The 23,985-nt window shown below is 42.7% G+C and overlaps 1 protein-coding gene across 1 annotated transcript in view; it reads right to left on the bottom strand.

Annotated features, from left to right (window-relative positions):
- Window positions 1-1,864: 1,864 nt before the first annotated feature.
- LOC143296969 (synaptotagmin-4-like) overlaps window positions 1,865-23,985 on the bottom strand; it is a 35,345-nt gene continuing 13,224 nt past the window's right edge. The window contains exons 3-4 of the mRNA XM_076609042.1: window positions 11,913-12,036; window positions 1,865-9,987 (exon numbers count right to left, since the gene is read on the bottom strand). Of these exons, the coding sequence (XP_076465157.1) occupies window positions 9,680-9,987; window positions 11,913-12,036 (432 nt within the window). The 3' untranslated portion in view covers window positions 1,865-9,679. The remainder of the gene's footprint in view (window positions 9,988-11,912; window positions 12,037-23,985) is intronic.

The following is a 23,985-nucleotide window of genomic DNA, read 5'->3' as shown; positions in this document are numbered from 1 at the left end:
GCACGCAAACAGCACATACATCTCCTCCTCTTCCCTTCTCTCTCTCTTGCTTCCCCCCTCCCACACCCTTCTCCCCCACCCCTCACACCCCCCTCCCCTCCAACTTTCTGTCTGTCTCGCACTTTTTCTCCACCTCCTTGTGACAGTCTTATCTTGAGGCCTGGACACAGAGACATGCGCCTACGCATTTTAAGTGTAAAAAACAACAGCAAAGAAACTTCCCCCAGCTTAAGTTGATCCCTGGAGATAAAATGTGGGATGCCATAATTGTCTGGTACGTTCCTGTTGGGGAAATTGAATTATGTAATCTGACTGAATGTCTGTCTGTCTCTCTTTCTCTCTCTCTCTCTTTCTCTCTTTCCCTCCCCCTCTCTCCCCCCCCCCTCTCTCTCCCCCTCTCTCTCACTTCCCATCTGTTTCTCGGTTTCTCCCCTCCCACTCTCTCTTCCACTTTCTCACCTCTTTCTCCCTCCCCTCCCCCCTCACCCTCTGTGTGTGTGTGTGTGTGTGTGTGTGTGTGTCACTGTCTCTCAAACGTATCCACCACAAGTTTCAAAATGATATACAAAAAAACTTTCTTCACTGTAGCCTTTTGGCGATTGCTGGATAATTCAGTCTTTGCGAGTTTTTTTGTTTGTTTTTTTGTTTTGTTTTGTTTATTTTTTTTGTGTTTTTTTTTACTCCGAGTACATTTCGGTAATAGTTTTGTAACACGGTACAATCACGAACAACGGAGTAATCGAGATTACCATTATTTTGTCCGTGTGTTGGTAAATTTACAAGGGATACATTTTCGTCCTTTTCACCGGCTGAGGCCGATCGATAAAATAAAAGGAGGGGTGAGGGGGAGAAAGTGAGATGGGGAGAGGTCGGAAGCAGCTAGGGGCCTTCCGTTCATTAGCGGACGGTGGCCGTTATTGATTTGATCTGCTGATTCGTCCTGTACAGCTCCTTTTCTTCACCGCACGATCCGTGACATGATGTGAAATCTGGCTGCATACAGGCAACCCTGACACCATTTTTTGGTCGTGTTTTTTGGCTTAGATTTTCTTTGTACTTATTTTGTTTGTTTCTTTATTGTTGTTGCTGTATGTTACTCTTTCACTCTCAATGCCGGATCAGTGTTTATACAAAGGTCAGGTATCTGCTCCTCAAGTTCTTTTGTTGTTGTTGTTAGTATTATTACTGTCATCATCATCATCATCATCATCATCATTATATAGCAAATTAATGTGGTGTCACGAATGTGGATCAGAACACACGCTTTGTGTGCGAGCATGTGTGTGTGGGCGTGCGCGTGTGTTCGCCGATTATGTATAAGTGTGTATATGTGAGTACCAGTGTGTGTATGGATTGTGTTTATAAGGTAAGAGTGGATCTGGAAGAATGTGTGGAGAGGGCAGGGAGGGCTTGCGTTCAATGTTGCCGGTAAAATCATCGAAATGATCATGCTCATCTGACTTGTAAGATTTTCTTTCACCCGTGGCAACGAATTGTTACTGCTTCCATGTTTCAGTGGGATCACTTTGAAAAGATGCAACTTTTATAGGCATGAAATTACATGTACGTGTGTATGCACGTGCATGCTAGTGCACAAAGATGGGGAGGAAGGGGGGAATCTTAGAGTGAATGTAATGTATATTTCTTTATTGTCTGAAGGTGAGTATGCGTACATATTTAGATAACAGTAAACGTGCGTATGTGTGTGTGTGTGTGTGTTTGCTTGCGCGTGCTTTTACGTTGGCTCCGAGTTATGACAGCATGCCTTTTTCTCCGTGTGAGCGCGCTGCGGGGCGTGTTCTCAAGAAGAGACAGGCATCCGCAAACAAAGACATGAATGAAAAGCATCACAGACGACGACAGATGAAGTACGTGTCTCTTTATTAGACCAAAGCAGACACTTACAGATACAGAACCATCTTTTCTCATTCTCCTATGAGACGTACAGAAGGCTGTCCGAAAACATGTCTGGTTCGCACTTACCGTCGAAGGTTTATCTGTTTAATCGCATGGGGGAAAGAGATAGAGACAGAGAAAGACTGGGGAAGATAGACATAAAGACCGACAGAGGAAGGGGGAGAGGAATACAGATGAGGAATAAAACAAAACATTTAACTAAATGAAAGAAAGAAAAAAATTAAAACTAATGAAGGACTAATCCGGGACATGCAGAGGCGGGCGAAAAGTGTGGATGGTCGGGATGACAGTGAAAAAGAAATAGAGAATCCAAACAAAATAAATAAATAAATAAATAAAAAGTTGAAGAAAACCAGGAGAGAGTGGAGGGAAAGGGGTGGGTTTGGTGTGTGTGTGTGTGATAGAAAGAGGGAGAGAGAGAGCGTCACAAAAAAAACAGAAAACAGAGAGTGGGAGCGAGAGGGAGAATGGGGGGTGGGGGGGGCATTTTTGTAGAAGAACGACGATCCACCTCAAGTCGAAAAGGAAATAAAATCACAGCAACAAACCCTATTAGTTAACAGGAAATAATGCACGCTGCTGATAAATCTTAACGTGATGAAATATAGGCTTTTTGTAGAGGGCAAAACATATATACATTTTCATGAGCTTTTAGTGTAATTAATAATTCGGACGTCATGACAAAAGGTTTTTTAAACGTGAGCAGATTTGTTGCTTTAAAGGATCCAGTTAAAAAGAGAGAAAGTAAATCTTCTGTATGGAAAATATTACTCTGTGGGAAAATAAAAGAATAGGTCTTAATAATTAAGAGAACAGTTGTGTTGTTCGCTTTCTTCTGTATACCATAGGTAAAATTAATCGGATTCAATAAAACACACCGAGTCGTGATATAATAATCTTGAGATATATTTGCCATTAAAAACTAAAGAGGGTACTAATGGGTGTTGGTTGTTGTTGTTTTCTGCATTGGAGTGATCTTTTCTATATAAGCATAGAAAATGAGACGTACTTTATTCAACGCTGAAATAACAGGAAATCATCCGTTCATCCATGTTTATATTGTAACTTTTCGTCTGTATCCTCTTGGTAGTCCATCTGCTTATCTCAAAATTATCTATTTTTCGGGACTTTTAGAAAAAAATAAACTTTTTTCCCCTCAGTTTAGAAAGTCGTGACGCGAAAAGAATTATAGCCAGATCTCTGCGTCAGTTTGTAATTTGGACTAAATATCCACTTTGATGGACAATTTGGACACATAACTTTCACAACAACAGAAAAACGGTCAGTAAGAAATGAAATTAAAAAATCCGCTCTTAGAAATTTGAATTCGTGATAACAAAGGGAAAATAAAAATAAAACCAAGTCTTTTCTTTCGATGAAACGGGAGAGGGGGGGGGGGGTCGACATTTTTTTCACGTAAAAACCTGTTTCAAGGAAACAAATATAAGAGCAGCTCTTTTTGCAGTTTAGCAACACAAACCCTGCTTATGTGGAAAAAAAAAATGAAACGTAAACAATGCTCTTTGACAGATTCGTTCAACTTAACTGATTATTGTAACGGTAACTAACCTTTCCTTTTATCCTGACACCAACACAGTCATCTCAGATTTTAATTAAACAAAGGTCATCATTATGAATGGGTGTGGCTAAATCTTAATCTACTGTAAGGAGAGGTTTCTGGGAGAATGATACAAATACAATAACCTAAATGCAAGTGACCAGTAAGAGAAGTCAGAGATTATCACCATGGACTGTGGACATTCAGAACATGATATCATTAATTGTAATGAACCTTGCGACGTGGATCGCGACGCAGACAACAGACATGAGACGTACCAGAGAGGATGCAATGTATTTGTTGGACTTAGGAGTCAAAATAACGTGTCTGATTGCTGTCATAGGTAGGCAAGTAGATGCTTGTAGGTAGACTCTCATAATCATATGTAGGTAAGTGTAAGCACTTACTACACATTCGATGGATCAAAAATGTTAAATGCGATATTGTGTTTGTATGCCAAGTAATGAAATATATATAATGCATAGAGAGTGGGAGGGATGGAGATACTGAGAGAATCAAGCAGACAAAGAACAAGCACAATCACCAAATTCTTCCTTATCAGATGATTGAGGAGGAAGAATAAGGAGAGGGAAATCTACTGTTAGTGCATTGCATCTTCAGTGGTACGCTCAGTGTTCTGAAGACTTGTCCCCAGTGGAATGTACAGAATATCTTGGCCCCCACAGTCGATATTTATATGTGTACTAGCGTCTTGCACCACTTAAATTCTGTCAGTAGGTTTGTATGTAGGTATATATTTTTAATGATTATATATAGATACAAATGGGAATTGATTCATAAGTAATAATGGATTAATAAACAAATGAAAGGAAACATTGAGCCACCGTTGACGGATATTTGAAGTTTTATTATTTTAAACGGACACAACACGTTTGAAGAGGAAAGAGAGGGGCGGGCGAGAGACTGACAGCGATAGATCTATTTGAGTCAGGCAGACAGAGAGAACTCTGGCTTGAATTAGTTTTCATGCCAGAAACAGCTAGGCCTACGAGTGAAACACAGCAAACCATCTACATGCCGGACACCACTCTACATAAAAGAATGACCGAGAGCTGGATTCCCTAGACTTAGTTGCCCACACATGGGTATACCACATGTCACTGCCGAACCAAACGGCACCCAGCAAGGACATGAAAGAAAACAACTTGACAGTCAAAGAAACACACAGTATACATAACCCTGTACAGGGCTTAATTCGGTGGGAAATGTTCGGTGGATGAGTACTCCGCATATACACAAAAAAGACATTTACACGAAGGAGAACACAAAATACTGATTTAGTTCTGTTTTACCATAAGCCAGGTAGTTCCCTATTGTATCATGGAGGATGAAGATGTATTGTTCTACATGTTAACAACAATATTGGGACAGGATGAAGGACAGGGGTGAGTTGTACGTGTACGTGCGCACATGTGTATATGGTGTGTCTGTGTGTGCACGAGTGCGTGCGTGCGCGCGCGCGCGCGTGTGTGTGTGTTCGTTCATCGGTTTATTGTCTTTTCTCTTTTCGCTATATCGGATATTAGACGAATGTGTCTTTGTCTCCGTGTGTGTCTGTGTGCATGACGCAGACATATAAAGAGAAAGTGAGACAGAGACACGTACAGAGAAAAAGCAAGAAACAGACGGATAACAAGAAATACAACCAGTGCTCTGACATCATGGTGACATGAAATCTCCATCAATGCAACGAGTAAACTCGCATGTGGGACAAAATTTCTAAAATCTTGTCTCTGCCGACCAAGTAGATCTTTGTTATATGTTGTAATCTCAGTAAACAGAATCTTGTGATGATAGTAAAATAAATGGGGGTGGGGGGGGTGGGAAGCAACAACAACAAATGACATGATGTTAGTTAATCATCATTTATCTATTCAATTGGTCAGACGGTTATCATAGAATCTGTTGTTGTTGCTGTCGTTAATTACCAGCAATATTCATCACCAGTCTTGGCAAATCTTAGATAGAACCAAAGTCAAAAGACAGTGTCAGGAAACCATTATTCTTTATAGAAAAACGTCATCCATATGAAGTCAAGAAATATGTATATATTCATGACCCCCTTCCTGTTCTGTCTGTTCAATAAATTCTCCTATTTCACCTCGGACAGTTTTCGATCAGAAAGACTTTGAGACAAAGAGTTTATAGCCGATGAACATTTGTGGAACAGACTTTTGTAGGATGTGTGTGTGTGCGTGCGCGCGCGTTCGTTCGTGCGTGTGTCTGATGGGCAGAGTCTGGAACATAAACATATTCTTGGGTGATTATACATTATTTTATGAAATGCACCTGATGAGTGAGATAGAGACAGACAGACACACAAACAGGATTCATTTTACATCAGTTATACATGATGAATTTCAATATCAGAGGGATGAAAAACTCTTGCCGTATGCTATTTACATTTCTGTGACCTTGTTTGGGCAAAAATCATTTTACAACACGTACATATTGTTATTGTTTTTATTTGTTTTGTGGTCATGTAATAAACTGAAAATACACATTCCACCGTAGTTCTGATACATGTATCCCAAACGCACTAAAATAACCATTACCATTAAAGGAAAAAATGTCAGGAAAGGATACAAGGTAAACAAACAAACGAACGAATCAGCAAAACAAACGACACACATATGCTGAGATCGACATAGCCTGTGATGTTCTCTATCCATACAACACATTTGCGCGCGCGCGCACACACACACACACACACACACACACACACACACAGAGGGAGAGAGGGTTGGATTTTATGAGGACGGTAACAACAAAAGGAATTGTTTTGTTTATAGCTGTTGTTTTTTAAATTGTTCTTTACGCACTGAAACGTATGCAAACCACATTACTATAACCTTCTTTTTTTTTAAGAAAAAAAAAAAACAGGGAATCATCCCTAACAATCATCCTCCATTGCCCTCCGCCCTCCCTCACCACCAGCTAGTCATCCCATACGGGGGGGAAAAAATCAATCCCAAAGGGATATATATTGTTTTCAATGCTTAGACTATGTTGGCATTTTCTTACAACATGCAGTTAAATTAACCTCATCTGTGTCAAACATAAAGAAGACAAAAGTATACCCCAAAAAAGAATATTAGTGTCTCGGTATGAATTGTGAAAGAACCTATTTTAAGATTCAAAAGTGAACGGATTTTGGTGTCCATGTTTGATCGTTATTAAGATTGATGTCAAACTGTTATGTATTATTTTCACATTTTGAGATAATGTACCAAATTTTATGTACACAGTACTACGTGAATATGTACGTGTTTTCTGCTTGTTTCATTTGTTATAAATTGTCTAGTTTTATATGCGTTGTTTTAAAATGTTTGATTTTTTTTTTTTTTTTTTCACAAACAGCCATAGTTTTACATCTTTCATTATTTTAAGTGCATCTAAGTCTTCAAACTGCTTTTATGCTGTTTGGTAAAACCACATAGCCCTTGATAAAATGACTTCAGTATAGCTAATGTACAGTCGATTCATCACTAATTCACATGTACTCATTTGATTAACTTTCTAAAATAATAAATGGAACACAAATAGTGAAGCTGACATGACACAAACTTAGTGAAAAACTCAGTGAAAGAGGTAAGAGATACACGGAAATGACAGAAGTTAGGTATTGGTATAATGGACCACATACACTGACGAAAATCACAGATGTTGAGAGATTAGATCTTGCAGTAACGTGGCAGCACTGCACATGAAGGGAGAGAAGACGAAATACGGTTGAAGCAAGCATACCGGCAACATTAACAAATGTTGGCAACATTTGAGACATATTGGTAGAATTTTGCAGCTGATGGTATCAAGCTGTACCGTGTACGTGATAATAATGTTACACTTCATAATAACAAATTACACATGATGGTGGTGTGTTGCACCTAATGAAACGTGTTATATACGACAGAGCTGCACACCGTGAAACATTACACACAGTGGTAACAGATTACACGATGGTAACAAGTTATGATTAGTGGGAACATTAATACATAGGTGTAACACATTACACTCAGCGAAACATGTTACATATAATAGTAGCAGGCTACACATAAGGGAACATATTACCAGTGTTTCAAGATTTTACATGTAAAGGTAACAGATTTCAAATAATGGTAATAGTGACCGTTGTTTACTCATAATGGGAGTAATGACATGCCATGGAAACATTTCACACATGTTATAACATACTACCCTTAGCCACAATAAGTTTGAGACAAAAAAAGAAATTTTGCTTATTTGCTCATTATGGCAAAAGAAATGCTAAGGTAGAAATACAGCTTCAATATGCATGTATACTTTAACCGTTTACTCCTCCTTACGACAGGTTGATCCCAATGGTAATAATTATGATCCACAAAATGAGTTTCTAAATCGACACTACGCTATTAGACTCCACTCAGAGAGTAACGGTTCACATAAAACAATGCTATTTACAGGAAATACGGTAAGAGGTGGCAGAAACCGGTAGCAGCAACTGGACACAGAATTATAACAGTAAACATGTGGCAGTAACATCGCCTTGTAGCAGATGGACGTGGCAAGATGAACTCTGGACTACATGCAGCCTATATATATAGTAAGCAGAGTTGCGGAACACTGATATGAAATGATTTGAAAACAAATAGGTCAACAGGTACAGATACCGACGGTTACTTACACAAATCAATAATTCACACATGCGCGTGTTCGCAAACATTTCTGTCAGTTATCTTCGCAATCAACAATTTCTGTCGGAATTTTGTTAGGCTTCATAACTCCAACCCCAGTCAAACCTTTTCTCTTCTCCCCGTTTTGCTGGTTTTGATATTGAGGTATTTTATTTAAAAGAAAAGAAGCAGGATAAATATGAGAAGGCAAGAGAAAGACTCATACAAAACTAGAGACAGAAACATAGAGAGGGACATAGAAGAGAGAGGGATTGGAGAGTGGAAGAGAAAGTGGATGGGGGAAAATAAGGTGGGAGAAAGAAACCGCAAAGTTATATTTCACACATTTGGTTTTGATGCGTTGTTAGACTGTGAACATAGGTAGTTTTTTTTATATAACAAAATAATGATAATATTAATGGGTTTTGTGATACATGGTTGGTGTGTTGCGCAAAAGGCGCACAAATGAGAGAAAATAAGCATTGTGGTTCACCTGATGAAGATATTGTATCAGGCGCACATATTTCGAAAATAAATGTGGTCGAAGTAAGAATTAAATCAGAAAAAATGGTATGGTCTATTACAATTGTTACTGAACAACGTTCAGCAAACACGAATGGAATATATTAGTTGATAGAGAAGTGTGGGGGGGGGGGGGGGGAATTGAACAATAGTTTCAAAAGTATAAGGATTGGAATTGACTTTGAGGGCATTGAAATCATACCTTTAAAAGAACTGAAATTCTGACTAGGAACATCATTTTGTTGAAACCCAATAACTCAGATTTTTTTTTTCTTCAGTGATGTGGAAAGTAATTCCAGAGGTAATGATACGTCAGTGACATATATTGACTTAAGCTTCATTGATTTTTTAAAAATCTAATATGACAGAACACAATTTCTTGAGATAATTTCTTGCATTGTTGTTCCCAGATACGATTATCATCGTCTGTACCTGGAAATACCCCGCTAAAAATCAGTACGTTGTCATCGCTCTGTGTGCATTACGACTCTGATGCAAAACTACAATCAACCGGGAGTTAATTGCCAAATTCAGTTTACTACATGAAAAGGAATTCCTGTTAAGCATAACACACTGTATAGGTGAGCAAAATGTTAAGTCAGATTCAGTGTTGCGCAGCGTGGATGGTTTGGGGGCGGGGAGGGGGGATACTTTAAAAGATAATTAGAGAAATCATACTCATTTCGAGTGCTTGCACCTCCATCTTCAAACTTTTAAAATTATTATTATGGTATGGATCTAATATTGATCAACAAGCAAATCGTTAACAGTATTCATCGTGTTTTTTTTCTCTCGTTCTAATAAAGACAGTCAATGGACTGGTTATTTTGTATATTGCCTGTTCTTTCAAGATGGTGGTTTTAGATTCTCATAAAATCCGGATATTTTAATGTTCCAGTTTCAATGACATGAGCAAAAGAGGAAACCGGTTTCCCTCAATTCCTCAGTCTATCTCTCCCACTCCCCCCCCCCCCTTTCCAAAACATAACAGGGGTGGGAAGAGGGGACTCTACTCCAACATCTTGTGCCATTCGGCGATCTGCTTCCGTGGGCAATTCATGACCTCGTTCCAGTGGTTGGCCTCCTGACCCCCGCACTTGACCCCGATCTCCAGGCGACCCACGACCTCGTTCTTGGTCATACGGTCCCAGTCGAGGACGAGGAACTCGAGCGAGATGTTCTGCAGCCCCTCGTTGTAGGGCACGTCGAAGAGGAAGGACTCGTTGAAGACGGGGTTGAGGGTTCGCTTCTTGACGTGCGTCTTCTTCTTGGCGATGCGCTGCCCGTTGTACAGCAGGTAGATCTTCACGTAGGGGTCTGCACATCACAGTCAGTCACAATAGTCATCGTCGACTTTATACGACGATTTTATTTTTATAATTTTACGTTTTGTTTACTCTTTTGTATACATGCTAAACGCCAATATATTTGATGGGGATATGCCAAAATCATCGCAGGATAAATTTCGCAAATTTCAGTTAAATAGTAGCAGAACTTTACTGGGTTATTTGAAGATTTTAATGAGAGTGTGGTTACTTTTCCCACCCACGAGGTGCGGCGAAATCTAAAGGGTCCTTTTCTATTGTTTAGAACATGGTGGGTATTTGTGTGTGTGTGTGTGTTTGTGTTATGGTGTGTTTTTGTGTGTGTGTTGTTGTTTTGTTTTGTTTTTTAATTTACTGTAGAACTTTACATTACAGTAAAAGATGTGCGTGGTCTGGTTGTTAAAGCGAGGTTGCAGGGCAGAGGATCTCAGATTTATTTGTAGGAGACATGGAAAAAGTGTCACGAATGAATGTACTCTGGTGTTCGAACCACACAAGCAAGCACTCCCCCCTTCTCCCTCCCTCCCTCTCGTTCTCTCTCACGCACACGCGAGCGCACACACACACACACTCACACTCTCACACACACACACACACACACACACACACACACACACACACACAGGCAGACAGACAGACAGAGGTAGAGAGTGGCAGGAAGGGGAATGACACGGAGAAGCAAACAAAAACTGATATACCCTACGTGGGAAGAGAACAGGTAAAGGGAGAAAGCGAAACAGTATGAATAGAAAGGAAAGGGAGACAGAGACGAGGAGAAATAAGAGAGGAGAAAGGGAGACAGACATGAAGTTGCTGAGGAAAAATAGAGAAAGAGGGAAGGCTGGAGAGAGAGAGGGGGAGGTTTCGTTGTTTGCTTGCGCACGTGTTTGGTCGTGCGAACGTGGCCCTTCGCCCATTCATGCATGCTCACCTTGTGCATTGTTAAGCACCAACCTCTGATGTTCATGGGAGAGCGCACGTGCCCCTAATTATCATATAGATTGACCGTTGCTGCACGTGGACATTCGCCCACGTGACTCGTGAGAAACCCAACTTTGAGGCTGAGAACATGACAATGGATATATGAGAAGAAATATCTAAAAGCCTCGAAGTAATTTCTATAAAACACAAAACAAACAAAAACCAGCAACAATGTATAACTTGTGTGGGTTAGAGATCTCAAAGAGGTCAGTTGATTGTTGGGTTGCTTTTATTTTTATTTCCTCTCTCTCTCTCTCTCTCTCTCTCTCTCTCTCTCTCTCTGTTTCTCTTTCTCACTCACTTGTCTCTCTCTCTGAATAAACCATTTCGTACTGTCTCTCTTGCGCGCGTTTTTGATCGGAAATGGCTATTCTGACAGAACTTATTATCACCCTTCCCCTTCCACCCCCCTGCCCCCCACACACATACCCACCCACCCTCTCTCTCTCACGCTTTCTCTCTTCATACATATACACACACGCAAACGCATACACCCACCCTTCTCCCCTCAATGGAAATTAATCCCGCTGTCAGGATTTTCATTTAATCCCCTTTTGAGAAATGGTGAAAATGGACGCTGAATAAAAATGCAGTGCTTCTTTCTCCTCATTGGCCATTATCACCATTGTGGCTAAGCTGGAGCAAAGCGGATCAGGGCCGCTTTTGAAGTGCTGCATTTGATGACAATAACATGCAGATACCGGAGAGGTAAGGGGCAAGGGAGAAAGAGAGATGGAGTGGGGTATAGAGAGAGAATGTTTGGGGATGGAGGGAGACAGACAGAGACAGAGAGAGAAGTAGAGGACGGAGAGAGACAGAAACGCGCGCACACACACACACACACAGAGGGTGTATTTATGATACGGGTACTGACAGAAAAAGAGAGAGAGAGAAACCAACAAAACCAATGAAAGCACACTGTTCACGGCCACTGACCGGAGAGTCCAGTGATGTCCATCTTGGGCAGGTTGCGGGCCTTGAGCACCACCACGCCCAGTCTGTTGGCCGCCGGCTGGTAGCACAGCGACACCAGCAGCTCGCCCCGGCCCTGGCTCCGGTACTGCGGCACACAGCGTCGTCGTTGTTATCGTCGTCGATGAGATCGTCATCATTGTCGTCATCGTTATCACCATTGTCATTGTCGTTATCTTCATTGTCTTCATTGTCATCATCATGGTCGTCATCGTCGTCGTTGTCATCATCATTACTGTCTTCGTCGTCATCATCGTTATCATCATCGTCACCACCATCAGCGGCAGCAGCTGTAGTAACACTAACAACAGCAGCTGCAACTGTTTATGATTACTTTCGTTTTATACTCTCGAGCACGTGCGTGCGCGCGCGCACACACACTCAAACGCACGCAAACGTACACATGCGGAGATGCCTACACGCGCACAGACATATACGTACATTATGCATTCATGCACGCATGCACGCGCGCACGCACGCACACACACACACAAGGCTATTTACGTAGGTTTGTCTGTCTCCATGACCGTATCTGTGTTGCGAACTTTTGATTCTACTGGCATGGTTTGTTGCCACAGTACTTGTAGGCTTGTCTGTCTACGACTGTATCTCACTATCTGTGTTCTGAATTTCTGATTTCGCTTGCGTCTGTATGAATATGTTGTTTTTCTGTTTTGTGCTTGCTTGTTTGTATTTACTACTCTGTGTGAAAAATGTCTGAGCTGTTGAATGAATATCCCTGTGTACATTTTGTTCAATAGCTATAGTGTTCCAGAAAAATTAACGTTACCACTTTCAGGCCAGTTTATGGGAAATAGGCGATGTCTTCAGAATTAGTGGAAGACTAACCTTGTACACTCTGTGTGTGTGTGTGTGTGTGTGTGTGTTTGGCAGAAATGAATATCACGCATTGTTCCATAAATTATTATTATTAATCACTATTGAATGCAAGGGGTAGGGAGGAGGAGGGCGGTTGCGCACGAATGTATACCCACCCATCGGTGTGTATGTGAGCGTTATTTCATGAAACTACGCACAAACACACAAACGAAACTGCAAACTAAACCATTCGTAAAAAACCACACACACAAAAAGAGAGGAATCCAAAGATGAACGAAGAGTAAAAAAAAAAAAAAAATCGGGAAAGAGAAGAAGTCAAATGGGAAAAGAAAAAAGTAGAAGAAGATAATGAAGATGAAGAAGACAGAAAGTGATCGATACCGAAAGAGGAAGAAGCATGGGATCAGGAGCGGAGATGGAACTCCTATGGTTTCAGCCTCACATTATGCTGTCTGCTTTATTCTGCTGTGTCGGTCAGACGTCAGCGGTCGTGAGCAGCTGCAGTCAGTAATCTGACCCATGCAGAATGATGGCCCGATATACAGAGTTAGGTTACAGACAGACAGCTATTCGGTTCGGACAAGCAGACGCATGACATGTGCGTGTGTGTCCGTGTGTGCGTGTGTGTGTGTGTGTCGTTGTGTATATGTGAGTGAGAGATAAGAGACAGACAGACGGATTGACGGACAGACTAATAGACAAAAGAGGAGACGGAGGGAAAGATATCAGAGACAGGTGGACGGATGAACGGACAGACATACAAACAGATAGCTAAGCAGACGAGAGAGAGAGAGAGAGCTCTCACAATCACACATACACACGTGTTTTCATGCGCACCCACGCACGCGCACACACACACACACCCACACACACACACGTGTGTGTGTGTGTGTTTGCATGCTCGCGCGTGAACACGCACGCACACGCACACACTGACCCAAGCCCTACAAAAATCATTCTCCATAGCGAAACAAAAGGAGAGGCAAATAAACACTCTTTCAGGGAAACTGTAACCGTATCTCCTCGCAAACATTCCTTGGCCCATAATTTAGGGTGGCTGGAAATATCACGCCCACTCGTCGGACATTGGACTCGGCATGTTTCCATGGTGATACATGACGGGAGAGAGAGAGGGGGGAACAGACAGAAGGAGAGAGGGAGAGAAAAAGAGTGCGTGGCTTGCTTGCCGGACAATCACAGGCCAAGGACGTACCCATGATGAATACATCATTACAGGGGCAGTCTTTCGTCATAATGGTGCTGGTGGTAGGGGAATTAGGACGGCTATGCATACACCTGATTGTGATATGTTGTGGTGTGGGGCGGTATGTCGTGGTGAAGTATGCATGTGGTGTGGTGTGGGGCTGTATGGCGTGGTGAAGTATGCATGTGGTGTGGTGTGGGGCGGTATGGCGTGGTGAAGTATGCATGTGGTGTGGTGTGGGGCGGTATGGCGTGGTGAAGTATGCATGTGGTGTGGTGTGGGGCGGTATGGCGTGGTGAAGTATGCATGTGGTGTGGTGTGGGGCACTTTGGTTTCGTGTAAAGTGGTGTGGTATGGTGAGGTGTGGAGATGCCTCCATTTATATTAATCCCGAGACAAAAAGAAGGGGGGTGGGGAAACAGAACAGAAAAGGCAGAAAATTCTTAAAACATGACATCAAATTCTTAAAACATGACATCAAATCAGCAATAGCATCAAGCAAAAAACGATGATGGTGGGGAGTGTTAACGACAACGACGACGATGAAGGCAATGATGATATTGCTGACAAGGACCACGATGACGATGAAGATGATCTCAAAGACGAAACTAATATTCGCTCTCAATAATCGTTGGTTTGTTCTTTGAACTGCGATCTTCTTTTCCTCTCTGGCCAATAACGTCAGACGATGTCAGGGAGAGAAGGAGCTGAGAGGTGGGAATAGGTGTGTGGGGGGGGGGGGGGGGGGGAGGTGTCACAAAAGAGGGGGAGGAGGGGGTAAGAGAAAGAACAAGTCTGGCTGAAGATGAAAGAAAGAAAGTGTCGTTCAAGGAGAACCCAAATAAATTTTTAAATGAAAATTTTTTAAAGGAAAAGAAGGTCATCGACATTTTGTACTGAGACGAAACCTAAGTAGATTTGAGGGAGCTCATTCTCTCTCTCTCTCTCTCTCTCTCTCTCTCTCTCTCTCTCTGTGTGTCTGTCTGTCTGTCTGTCTCTCTCTCTCTCTCTCTCTCTCTCTCTCTCTCCCTCTCTGCTCCCATGAGGACGCTAGGGGCGGGGGGGGGGGGGGGGGGGGGGGGGGGGGGGGGGTTCTCAGTTGAAGGTGCAAAGCATCCATCACCTTTGCAAGAAATGTTTTTTTATCTGTCGCTCTCCTTGTTCCTGCATTCCTCCACACCATACTCCACCCCGCCCCGGCCTCCGTGTCTATCTTTCGTGTTTTCTTTCTTTGGTTAAATGAAATACGTAACGTGTTCATGTTTCTCCACGGCTTTCCTGAAATAATTTCTTGTTTTGTCTTGTCTTGCTTCTCAGTCAATCCATTCGTCTGTATTTATCTTTCTGGGAAAATTGCGTGCCTTGTTTCTCTCTCTCTCTCTCTCTCTCTCTCTCTCTCTCTCTCTCTCTGAACCTGATAAATGGGGCCCCTTTTATTATGTTTTCTTGAACACCCAAGAAGTTAAAGTTGGCTGTATTAGCCTTATTTTGTGCTAATAAAAATCTGTCCTATTTACATGTCTTCTTTGAACCCATATATGTTCTTTCCGTGCGCTGGCCGAAAGAAATAGTGAAAGAAAAAGAATTAAACCACTGAGGGACAGGGGAAAGGGATAAAGTATGGAGGGGCATCGCAGAAAGGTGGGAAGGAGGAGCAGTAGTTGAGGAGAGAGAGAGGGAGAGATGTGGTGGAGAGAGAGGGAGAGTGGGAGTCTGAAGATGAAAGAAGGGGAGTGCCGTTAAAGGAGTTGGGAAAAATCGAAGAGGATCGTCGACATTACGCACGTGCAAGGGCAAAACCAAAGTAGGTTCGAGTGAGTGTGAGTTCTCTCTCTCTCTCTCTCTCCCTCTCTCTCTCTCTCCCTCTCTTTGTGTCCGCCTGTGCATGTCTCTCACTCGGTCTCTATCAATCTGTCTTAGATATCCCTCTGACTGTCCGTCTTTTTCTCCCCACCTCTCTTTCTCTCTCTCTCTCTCTCTCTCTCTCTCTCCTCTCTCTCTCTCTCACCCTGACAGTCATCATCTTTACCACGCCCCGGATACAATTAAGCGCAGGACTGAACGATCAAAGCTGCCACACCTGTCTCGTTAGCATCGTTACTGTCATGTCGGTCCACCTACCCCCTGGACTACAGCTCTCACGGGAGATCACCGCCATATTAGTGCCGGTAAAAGCGCTCGGCGCCAGTAGGCTGTCGCCATGGCAGTAAGAATAGTCAACCAGTCAGACCCGCCCTACTTTTGTGGTGCACGAGCGAATACTGTATCGTGCCTGCATGCGATGCGCTGATTAGTCGGGGGAGAAAGGCGGATGACGTGGAGAAACGATTCAGTTTCAGATGATGTGGGTGCGGGGGAAGGTGGGTCGGGTGTGAACTGGTACAAGATTGTGTTGGTTTGTGTAGGGAGATAGATAGGTAAGTGTTCAGGTTGATAGACAGATAGATAGGTAGGATGTTAAGTTGGTAGGCAGACAGGAAAATTATACAGTTAGCGACTGAGAGGAATAAGTGAAAGAAACATGACACAAGCTAAACACATATACCTACTGCAAGAGAAACGCAGACTTTGTAAGCTGTCGCTGAACGTTAAAGAATACAGAATGTGTCCATCTTACCAAAATCACACAAAGAACTGTGTGTAGGGACGGGAGAGAGAAGATCAGATAAGATAAGAATAACATTATTATCTCCAACTAGAAAAAATTGGTCAGGAGCATTATCACAACACAGACAAGTAATCAACATGGAGACCAGAACTATAATTTTTTTTTAAAGAAAAAAAAGCAACAACAGCTATGAGGAATATAACGAAGACTCAAATGTAAAAATATCACATACACCGTTTCATACATTCATTCTACACATTGCAGGTAATATTTTAATGTAAAAACAAAGAATTGATAAACATTATTTTGAATATAATCATGAGAATAGCCTACTATATTGCACATTGATTATAATAATAAGAATAACTTTCTTATTTCATAAAAGATAACTTGCATCAGGTGCGGCAAAACACAACCTGATAATCAGCACACACACACACACACACACACACACACACACACACACACACACACACACACGGATTACTTGATAAAACAGGAGTAATAAACATATGTTTTCAAATAAAAGCATTTCACATGTTCGCTTTAAAAACATTGCAATTAATTATCATTACATCGTAATTACCAACGTAAATATATTTAAAATATGAACGTTAACATTAGGCATATTGTATTGTACATTCATCGTGCATATTGCACATTCATCCTACATAATGCACATTCATAATAACCATTTTTTTAAAAGCTAAGTACCAACACTAGAATAAGGTACAACCTGTCACACACGCGCGCGCACACACAACAAACACAACACACACACACACACACACAAGACACACACACACACACGCACACACACACACACACACACACACACACACACACACACACACACACACACACACACACTTAGTTCCCAAGAATTTAAAAGGTGGATTGAACGTGGAATAAAGGACAGGATGGGTGAGTGTGTGGAGGGAGGGATTCTCTCTCTCTCTCTCTCTCTCTCTCTCTCTCTCTCTCTCTCTCTCTCTCTCTCTCTCTCTCTCTCTCTCTCTCTCACCCTCCCTCTCTCTCTCTCTCTCTCTCTCTCTCTCCCTCCCTCCCTCTCTCTCTCTCTCTCTCTCTCTCTCTCTTCCTCAATGAAGAAAGACACGTGTATAGCACTTTAAAGAATAAAGGAAAGAACAAGTAAAAAGTAAGGTATTATCTCTGTGGTATTGCAAGCGAGCGACAGAGGCCGAAAAACAAGAGAAAAAAAAGGGTAGGTAGGTATTTTGAATAGACAGGCTGGCTTGTAAATATACAGCAAGCAGACAGACAGACAGACAGATCGATTGGGTGATACTGATAGGTAGACAGGCATGACGTTGAAAAATCAAACGAAAGGGCACAGAAAAAGGATGCCCCCTCAACATCACCTTAATCAGTGACTTGTCAGCATTGCAGCATCTCCTTTGTTGAGTGGCCTCAGAGCATCTTAACATCGATAGCTCCTTTTACGGTGTTGCTAGCACTGGTTCCATTCGCGACAGATAGAGTATACCCGGGTGTGGCTGTTAGCAGTTTGAGGGCAACGCCAAAAAAAAAAGGAAAGAAAATTAGGATGAAAGAATGGAAAGCGGAAGCCTTGGCTAAAAGACGTGTTAAATGCGTCAGGTTGAGTGACAGCTGGGTTTAGTCATGAACAAAGCAGTCACCGTATTTATGTCTGTTGCAATGCATTGTATTGTATTGTACCACAGTGCAATACATATATATATATATATATATATATATATATATATATATATATATATATATATATATATATATATATGCTTTTTTTCTTTCTTTTTTTATTTGCCTGACTTGATTTGGCCGTGTGAAATTTGGACAGGTCCTCTTAGCGAGAGCGTGTCGCCACAGTGCAGTACCAACCACATTTCTTTTTCTTTGTCCTGTCTGCAGGTGAGTTTGTTTTCATGTCAAAGTGGATTTTTCTACAGAGTTCTGTCAGTGTCAGCCCTTTTGTTGGCGTGAGTTCTTTTACGTGCGCTAAGAGCGTGTTGCTGGGTTTATCGTCCCATCCAAAAGACTAGCACCAAGACCATAACTAAGGATCTAGTGGAGGGGGTAGCAAAAATCCCCCGTCCGTTTTTAGTAAAAATCTCCCGTCCGTTTTTAGTAAAAATCCCCTGTCCGTATTTAGTAAAAATCCCCTGTCCGTATTTAGTATTAAAAAAAAATCCCCCGTCCGTACTTAGTAAAAATCCCCCGTCCGTATTTAGTAAAAATCCCCTGTCCGTATTTAGTAAAAATCCCCCGTCCGTATTTAGCAAAAATCCCCCGTCCGTTTTTAGTAAAAATCCCCTGTCCGTATTTAGTAAAAATTCCCCCGTCCGTTTTTAGTAAAAAAAAATCCCCTGTCCGTATTTAGTAAAAATCCCCCGTCCGTTTTTAGTAAAAAATCCCCTGTCCGTATTTAGTAAAAATCCCCTGTCTGTATTTAGTAAAAATCACCCGTCCGTATTTAGTATTAAAAAAAAATCCCCCGTCCGTTTTTAGTAAAAATCCCCTGTCCGTATTTATATGGGGCTGGAACCTGTTAACACTTGCTTTCCAAGTCGGGCACATTACCATTGGGCCACTGCTCCAGAGCATATTCTGTTACATTTAAGGAAGAACATTTTCCTTTGCGAAGAAAAAAAATGGGAGTGGAGAGAAAGAACTAAAAAAAAAAAAAAAAAAAACCAACGGATACGGATTGTCATCACGAACACCATTGCGCATCAGAATGCAAAGTGCAAAGTTAGACCAGACTTTTTTCTCGTATAACGTCATCCCTGTTGTAGAAATGTTTTTGAATATTTAAAGGTCTTACAAAACAGGAAAAAGTATTTCCAGTTTGAAAAATATAATGATTTAAAAGAAAGAATCAAAGATAAAAATATAATAATAAAAAAAGAAGCAGTGATAACACACACACACACACACACACACACACACACACACACACACACACACACACACACACACACGGGTGCAAAGGACACCACGCCACACACTTTGTTTTTGTTTGTTTTTTAAATGTACCGGAAACAGCACTTCACTGTCTTACACGTGACTGACGCATTGATTTCTTTGTTCCTTCTCTCTCTCTCACACACACACACACACACACACACACACACACACACACACACACACACACACACACACACACACACACACACACACACACACACACACCACACACACACACACACACACACACACACACACACACACACACACACACACACACACACACACAAGCCCACGAGTTGACTGTGTCGACGTGGATCACAAAATGTCATCCAAAACTGAGACTTGAAACCTGACAGTCCAATCGTCACGCACACACACACACACACACACACACACACACACACACACACACACACACACACACACACACACACAAATGAAGAAAGAAAAGAAAAATCAATGAAAACGAATCTTATGCAGCCTGTCGTTGACTGCACAACATCATGTCGATTTGTCTCTTACAAACTGCTTCCTGTCTCCCAGCTTGTCGATGCTGAGTGTCAATGCAGCATACAGAAATATACACCGGCACGTGTACACACACGTGTGTATTTACAGGTGCACACACGCACACGCACGGACACACAGAGCACACCAGCACGCACGCGCTCACAGAGAGAGAGACAGACAGATAGAATGGCAGACAGACAGCATACAAACACACGAAATCGATTAGACAGCCAGAATACTCTCTCTCTCTCTCTCTCTCTCTCTCTCTCTCTCTCTCTCTCTCTCTCTCTCTCTCACGCATACACACACAAGCACGCACACACACACACACATATATATATACACAAACGCCCACGCATGCTCGCCTCTTCAGCCCATGACATACACATACACACACGGATACAGAGAGAGAGAGAGAGAGAGAGTAATCGTGGATGCCCATCCTAACAAAATCGATCAGACAAAAAAAAAAGGGAAGTGCCTTACCTGATCTCTCTCTCTCTCTCTCTCTCTCTCTCTCTCTCTCTCTCTCCCTGACATATATACACACAGGCCCACGCATGCACGTCTCTTCAGCCCATCACACAAACACACACACACACACACACACACACACACACACACACACACACACACACACACACACCAAAAACAAAATCAAAAAAAAGAAAAAAAAAACACCCAAAACATGACCCTCACCTCACCCCTAGACCTCACACACACACACACACACACACACACACACACACACACACACACACACACACACACACACACACACACAAACCGACAAACACCACCATTCCCATCCTGACATTATCGATCAGACAAACAGAACGGGGGAACATGGACTCATTGGCCCTTTCACTTTGCTACTAAGCAACGCGGGACAGAGTGCAGATTCCAGACTCGAAAAATGCATTGCAAGCATTTTCCTGTGACTTTTCCCGCAGTTTATGCCTGGTTGTCCCAATATACTGCTTATTTTCAGTTATTTTTTGACAAGGGCGTCATTGGGAATTGTACCGTTTGAGAAAGAAATGAGATTATGGTGGGACAGAAAGTAGAGGGAAAGACGGAAGAAAGGAAGTGTTGAAGTGTTGAAAGAGAAAAAGTAAGAAGAAAGAGAAACGAAAGCATTTGGCGGAGAAGATGTAATGTAATTATGGTGGGTTTAGGGGTTGTTGTTGTTTTTATTCATCTTGAAAGAGAGAAATTTCAAAATTTTGTGTTTATGCCAATTTTGTTCACGTTTCTCTCTCTCTCTCTCTCTCTCTCTCTCTCTCTCTCTCTCTCTCTCTCTCTCTCTCCTTGTCGCTTTCCATACACACACCCACATTCACCATTCGTGTGTGTGTGTGTGTGTGCGTGTGTGTATGTGTGTAAACACATAGCTTTACCCCCCACCCCCACCCCACCCCTGGTATGCTAAGTGCAGAATGTCAACACAAACAGGTTATTTTCATCCACAATATCGATGTTCTGTTGTTGTTTTTTAATGTGAATTAAACAGATAAAAACAATGTAAATAGGGGAAAACAACACATCATTTCCACTACATAATATCGGCTTTTCATTTCAGTCTCTATCTTTAATGTTGGGGGTGGGTGAAGAAGAAGACAGGAAAGTTAACAGAAAAAAAAACTTAGATAAGAAGGGGAAAAAATTGTAGAACCGGAAGAAAGAAGAAAAGGGCGAAAGAAACTTCATGAAAGAGTTTCCATGACAGTGCCGATCGAGGCAACAAGGCATTTCGACCACTTTAACCCAGAGAGCATGGGTTTGAAGCCTGGGACACATTATCTATCAACATAGTGGACCAGTGCAGAAGCTCAGGACGTTTTTTTCTGGCCATATTCTATGACAAAACAAAAAAAAACAAAATAGTTCTCCCACCCACACCATCTTTTTTGCTTTGTTTTGTTTCTTTGCTTGGTTGTTGTTGGTTTGTATCGTTTAATCGTTTACAACATTCTTTGGGGCAGATATTTGGCCCGGGGGTGGTTGTGGTGGCGGTAGATGTTCCGGTTGCTTTGTTTGTTTTTGTTTTATGGTTTGTTGGGGGTTTTTATGTTTGTTTGTTGTTGTTGTTGTTTTTGGGGGGAGCACCAGCGGTGTTGTGTGTGTTTGTGCGTGTATGTGTGCGTATGTGTGTATGTGTGTGTGTGTGTGAGCGTGTGTGTGTCTGTGTGTGTGTGTGTGTGTGTGTGTGTGTGTGTGTGTGTGTGTGTGTGTTTAATGATTTGGGTTCTTCAGGTCTTTCAAACCTGACGAATGGCATTTTTTCTGCTGCAGGACTAGTGTCGCCATGGGTGATGTTTCACGGGTTTAACGTCCGGATACCCACCACAGACACTATGGTCGACAGGGGCAACCACCCCTAGAGGGTTGGGAGGAGGGAGAAGAAGGGGGGTAAATCGGTTATCACGCTGACACCACTAGAACGGCAACACATCAGTAAGGCGGGAATTGGAAGTGAGAGCACCAATTTCTATTTTGGGATCCTGGTCGACTTGATTCTGTCCCTTTTTATAACCAGCTAAGTGGAAGAAACAGGGACCTGTCCGGCACTACAATAGTACCACCAACAGAACGACAACGTGGACAAAGAGAGTCTTTTTGGGGGGGACCGGGGGCGGGGGGGGGGGGTTGTTTGTTTGTTTCGAGCGTTGGATCGATTTTGGTGTGTCCCTTTTCTGTGACCAACGAACTGGGCCAGAAACCTGACAGAGTCCTCATTTCCGAGGTCTGAGTGTGGATCCGGAAAGGGAGTGGTGGGGTGGGTGAGGGTATTTTGTGTGTCTGGGGGAGCGGAGGGGGTGGGGGGAGGGAGGGAGGGAGCGGGGGGAGGAGGGGAGGAGTGTATTATCAAACATACCTGTCATTTGCTGCCAGGATTCTAAACCATGTGATGATGGGGGTGGGGTGGGGGTGGTGGAGAGGGGGGGGGGTTGAGGGTGAAATGCGCAAGTGAACGCTCGGCTTGAGCCGTATTGCCCGCGGTCAGTCGGCCGTTGTCGGCGCTCTTCTGGTGACAAAAGCCTCACCAATTCTGATCACCAGCCCTCGCCAATTTTCTCCTCTAGCGAACCTCGTAAACAAGAGAGAGGATAAGGGGGACTAAGGGTGGGTGAAGAGGGAGGGATGGAGAGAGAGATGGAGGAAGAGGGAAGGGGAGGGAGGGAAGGGGTAGAGACAGACAGACAGGACAGAGAGAGAAATAGGGAAAGAGATAGACACACGAAAAGAGATCTTGTGTACTGAAGAGAAATGAATAAGCACAACAAAGTGCTGTGTACTTGTTTACACCATGCCTTCAGTAAGTGAATAAAAAGTAGAAAAAGAAGTGGGGTGCAAGAGATGAGAGAGAGGCAGACAGGGACAGACAAAGAGAGAAGGAAGGGGGGGTGCAAAAGAGAGACAGAGAAAGAGAGAGACACTTTAAAAAAAAGTCTTGTGTACTGAAGACAAACGAATGAGCACAAAAAAGTGTTGTGCACTTGTTTACACCATACCTTCAGTAAGTGAACACAAAGATGGGTAGAAATAGGGGGGGGGGGGAGGGCGGGGGGGGGGGATTAAGCTGAAGAGATTAGAGAGAGGCAGACAGAGACATACAGAGAGAGAAGGGAGGAGAGATGCTGAAGAGAGAGGGGGAGAGTGGAGAGGGGGGGTGGAGAGTGGAGGGGGAGGGAGAATGGGGGCAGCGGTGAATGAAGTTTGCAGGACAACAGAGTAATTAGAGAGCGAATGAGAGAAAGGGTGGACAAAGGAAATGTTGGGAGAGAAAAGGAGAGAGTTTAGGGGTGAGGGTGTGGGCCGGGGGGGGGGGGCGGGGGGGGGGGTCTTAGGGGGGGATTAACAGACACAGAGGGCGGTGACACATCGCTGAAACCAGACACATC

The sequence above is a fragment of the Babylonia areolata genome, chromosome 22, assembly GCF_041734735.1.
Source record: "Babylonia areolata isolate BAREFJ2019XMU chromosome 22, ASM4173473v1, whole genome shotgun sequence".
In the NCBI taxonomy this organism is placed as follows: domain Eukaryota; kingdom Metazoa; phylum Mollusca; class Gastropoda; order Neogastropoda; family Buccinidae; genus Babylonia; species Babylonia areolata.
The sequence above is the reverse complement of the archived record's forward strand: the minus strand, read 5'-3'. Positions and strand labels throughout refer to the sequence as shown.